Source organism: Sinocyclocheilus grahami, unplaced genomic scaffold (genome assembly GCF_001515645.1).
Source record: "Sinocyclocheilus grahami isolate Dianchi unplaced genomic scaffold, SAMN03320097.WGS_v1.1 scaffold184.1, whole genome shotgun sequence".
NCBI lineage: Eukaryota > Metazoa > Chordata > Actinopteri > Cypriniformes > Cyprinidae > Sinocyclocheilus > Sinocyclocheilus grahami.
In genome coordinates this window covers 674,353-679,124 of record NW_015505363.1, presented here as the reverse complement: position 1 = coordinate 679,124, position 4,772 = coordinate 674,353, and the positions used below count along the sequence as shown (strand labels likewise).

The following is a 4,772-nucleotide window of genomic DNA, read 5'->3' as shown; positions in this document are numbered from 1 at the left end:
ATAAGGGTCAATTTTTCGAAATTGAGATTTATACATCATCTGAAAGCTGAATAAATAAGCTCTCCATTAATGTATGGTTTGTTAGGATAGGACAATATTTGCCCGAGATGCAACTTATATTGAAAATCTGGAATCTGAGGGTGCAAAAAAATCCAAATATTGAGAAAATCGTTTTTAAAGTTGTCCAAATGAAGTTCTTAGCAATGCATATTACTAATCAAAAATTAAGTTTGAATACATTTACAGTAGGAAATTCACAAAACATCTTCATGGAGCATGATCTTTACTTAATATCTTAATGATTTTTGCCATAAAATAAAAATCAATAATTTTGACCCATACAATGTATTTTTGGCTATTGCTACAAATATACCCCAGCGACTTAAGACTGGTTTTGTGGTCCAGGGTCACATATATGAAAGAAGCCATGGACAGTGGTGAAATGTACAGTTTAGTAGTCATTATATAAAAATATTTGGCCACTCAATGCTGGTATTGACCAGAATCAGAATCCAGTCCACAAGAGAGCCATTTAAGACCAAACACTACAGACAAATCCATTATTCATTCAGGCTCTGCTCTGTTTTGAGATTTTGTCTTCTTTCAGTCTAGTGGAAAGAAAATATCCAAAATGTACATTCATTTGTTATGTCATTACACTTTATCTATTTGTGTCTGTGGATTTCAGTTACAATACTTATATTTAAAGGCTATTTTCTCATAATGAGTTTTTCCCTCATGCAATGAGCCTGAAATCTAGACTTCAGTAGGACTTACATACACAAAACTTGGCAGTTTTGTTCCTGTCTATATTCTGAAGGTGTTTACCGAAGGGTTTGCACATATAACATTAACATAATTTAACATTAATTTAACATTTCAGGCTGTATTTTCTAATTTATGGAGCAATAAAAAGAGAGATCCCATCAGTAGAAGCCTTTAACTCTAATATGTCAGCAAAAAATTTAACCAGGTTTTATGCAGTATTCAGTTTATTGTTCTAGAAATATATGCAAATTAGTGTATATTTAATTAGATAATGCAACATTTGCATATTTGAACATAACATTACAGAAAACGTGTAAAATAAAATAAAAAATTGTCTTATAGGCTTTATTCGCCCCAAAAATTTTAATTTTGTGATCATTTTCTTACCATGTTCAAGTTGTTCCAAACCTGTATGAGTTTATTTCTTCTGTTGAGCACAAAAGAAGATATTTTGAAGAATGTAGGTAATTAAACAGTTGACGGTAGCTATTGACTTGCATTGTACTGTATACTGTGGAAATCAATGGCTACCGTCAACTATTTGGTTACCAAAATTCTTCAAAATTTCTTAGAATTTTCATTTTGGGGTGAACTATCCTTTTAATGTGTTGTGAATAATAAACTGGGGAAACATTAACATTAGTTAAACATTTGAGCCTGTTCACCTGGGGAGTGCCTTGCCTTAAAGGTGACATATCATGAAAACCTGACTTTTCCAGGTTTTAAGTGCTATAATCAGGTCCCCAGTGCATCTACCAACCAAGGAAACGTGAAAAAGATTAACGCTGTAACTTTGTTTTTGGGAAGCCTTTTTCTGCAAGTGTCTGAGAAAACGAGCGCGTCAGATTTCGCTCCCTTGGTGACGTGGCAAAGGGATCTCATTATAATATTACCGCCCCTTAATCTGTAAGTTTACACCCATGGCACCGTTATTGTGTTTTCACAAGCGACCACAGTGTACTAGTTCTAATGCCATGGCGAAAGTTTGAGCAAAACATGCTAACTGTTCTGTCATTGGCTGCACAGACGAGCACAGAACACTATTTAGAGTCCCAGCCTCAGAGGAGACAACAGAGCAGAGTATTTATTAATTTATTTACGGTATATTCCTGCTGCCACACAGATCTAAAATAAACATGCAATTTATTTTCCAGCTGTTTACCTTCACAGACATAACCGACTGTTTTTTGTAACTCGTGTGTTTTAACGTAAACTTGTGTGTGAATGAGAACTTAGTTTAGTACTCACATGCCTGTGACAGCCGCTTTCTGTCCGTGTGCTTCGGATGTGTGCGCTCAGAAAACCGTATATCAGAAGTTTAAACTCGTATGGTTTAAAATGCATTATTTCAGCGTGATAAACATGATAATCAGAACCAAAACAGATGTTTAGCAGGTATGAGCTGTAATGGCGCAGCTCTGTTCTGGAAAAGGGGGCGGGGAGCAGCAGCTCATTTGCATTTAAAGAGACCAGCACGAAAAACAATGTGTTTCTGCTTCCTCTCAAAATAGGCATTTTCAAAATGATATAATAAATGATCTGTGGAGTATTTTGAGCTGAAACTTCACAGACACATTCTGGGGACACCAGAGACTTATATTACATATTGTAAAAAGGGGCATAATATGTCTACTTTAATAAAAGCTGAGGATATGTGAACTAATACTCTTCTCCCTCTGTTCAGTTCCCAGTGCTCCACCACAGAACATGACGTTTGAAGTGCTGAACTCTAAGGTAAGGCTGTATGACTGTCAGGTTGTATGGGCTCGGGCCGTGTGCCACCGGCTTCTGCTGGGTAAAGTCTACAGTAGTTCTGATAAAGGCGCTCATCTGTTGCTGTGATTTAACTGCGATGAGCAGCACATCTGTGCTCGGCTAGAATGCTGTCACAGAGCTTTACATCCTCATTCATTCTTCCTCTGTGTTCACCTCCCCCTCTTTGTCGAGATACAATTTATATTTGTCTAGCTGCCGGGGAATACGAATCTTCCTCCTGTTGGTTTTATTCATGAGTCTGTTTATGTTTCTAGTCATATGTAGACAAGCGTCTTGGGCTGCAATAATGCATTTAGCACTTTTATTTCATTGTATTTGCTAGGGCAAGCATGACTTTTGCTTTTGCACATCCTTGGAATTTCAACAAACCCCAGAGCCAAAGTATTAAAGTCACCGTGAAATCAAAACTGACAATTCTTATTTAATTATTTTGGAATATATTTTTATGAAATTTAATTCAAAATAACTTCCCCTCCCTCTCACAATATGTGAGACTATTGTTATTTTAATGGCATTAAGACACTATTATATTTTGTAATTTGTTTTATTTTTGTATTTTCTTTTTCAGTTTATTTTTGTTAAAGTTTAATTAATTTTGTTAAGTGTTTTGTTTTTTTTAGGTATGTCTGTATAGTTTTTATTCATTTTTATTTTAGTTTTAGTTTAAGAAGCTATTTTAGTATATTAAGTGAAAACTAATACATTTTTTTAATGGTTTTAGTTTTAGTTTACTATAATAACCCTGCGATGTGGGACAATAGTCCCTGTCCTCCAGCAACCTGTCACTCACAGTAAAATCGCAGCCAGGGCTGGACTGGTAATCGGGCATACCGGGCATTTTCCCGGTGGGCAGACGCACTTAAGGGGCCGACAGAATATTTTATTTTTTTTGCCAAGGACTATCACGCAGGGACAGCAAGCAGCCAGTGGCCCATTGGTTTGTCTCATGTATTGACAGCGTAAACCACCCAAATCACAATGCACTATAGACAGAGCGATGAAGTATTTTGCTCTGCTTATATAAAGATCGCTTCACCCCAACTTCTTCCTCGTCGGCTTTTCCCACGTTTTCACAGCAGCATTATCAAGAACTGGCTTGCTCTGCAAGTGAGTGATGCGGGCCAAAGAGCAAGGCAGGAGGAGAAGAAGAGAGTAGTTGAATCGGTAAAGTGCTTGATAGGGACTCGCAGCGGAGGCAGGCATCTAACCTATCCTAATGTGTGTGCACGCCATGAGTGTAGAATACGACAACACTTTTTAATAAAATGTAAATTCGTCCCCCATGATTTCTTTGGCCAAGTCAAGTGTGTTCATAGAGGTTTCCTGGGCCAATGCGAATCAATCTAGATTTAAATTAAAAAAGACATGATATTGTCGGACCTGACGTTTTATTCTAATCCAAAACAACTAGATGCAATGATACATATCTACACTACCAGTTAAAAAATTTGAACAGTAAGATTTTTTTTTTTTAAGAATTCTCTTCTGCTCACCAAGCCTGCATTTATTTGCTCCAAAGTACAGCAAAAACAGTAATATTGTGAAATATTTTTACTATTTAAAATAACTGCTTTCGATTTGAATATATTTTAAAATGTAATTTATTCCTGTGATCATACCTACATTTTCAGCATAATTACTCCAGTCTTCAGTGTTACATGATCCAGAAATCATTCTAATATGCGGATTTGCTGCTCAAGAAACATTTTTGATTAAATGCAGGCTTGGTGAGCAGAAGAAACTTTTGAACTTTTGACTGGTAGTGTATATCATATATATATATATATATATATACCACGTTTTCACAGCAGCATTATCAAGAACTGGCTTGCTCTGCAAGTGAGTGATGCGGGCCAAAGAGCAAGGCAGGAGGAGAAGAAGAGAGTAGTTGAATCGGTAAAGTGCTTGATAGGGACTCGCAGCGGAGGCAGGCATCTAACCTATCCTAATGTGTGTGCACGCCATGAGTGTAGAATACGACAACACTTTTTAATAAAATGTAAATTCGTCCCCCATGATTTCTTTGGCCAAGTCAAGTGTGTTCATAGAGGTTTCCTGGGCCAATGCGAATCAATCTAGATTTAAATTAAAAAAGACATGATATTGTCGGACCTGACGTTTTATTCTAATCCAAAACAACTAGATGCAATGATACATATCTACACTACCAGTTAATTTTTTTAACAGTAAGATTTTTAATGTTTTTTTAAAGAATTCTCTTGTGCTCA

The 4,772-nt window shown here is 36.4% G+C and overlaps 1 protein-coding gene across 1 annotated transcript in view; it reads left to right on the top strand.

Moving 5' to 3' along the window:
- The window catches only part of LOC107594493 (neogenin-like), a 108,568-nt gene that overhangs the window by 78,309 nt on the left and 25,487 nt on the right, over positions 1-4,772 (top strand). The window contains exon 11 of the mRNA XM_016284563.1: positions 2,413-2,502. Coding sequence (XP_016140049.1) covers positions 2,413-2,502 — 90 coding nt within the window. The remainder of the gene's footprint in view (positions 1-2,412; positions 2,503-4,772) is intronic.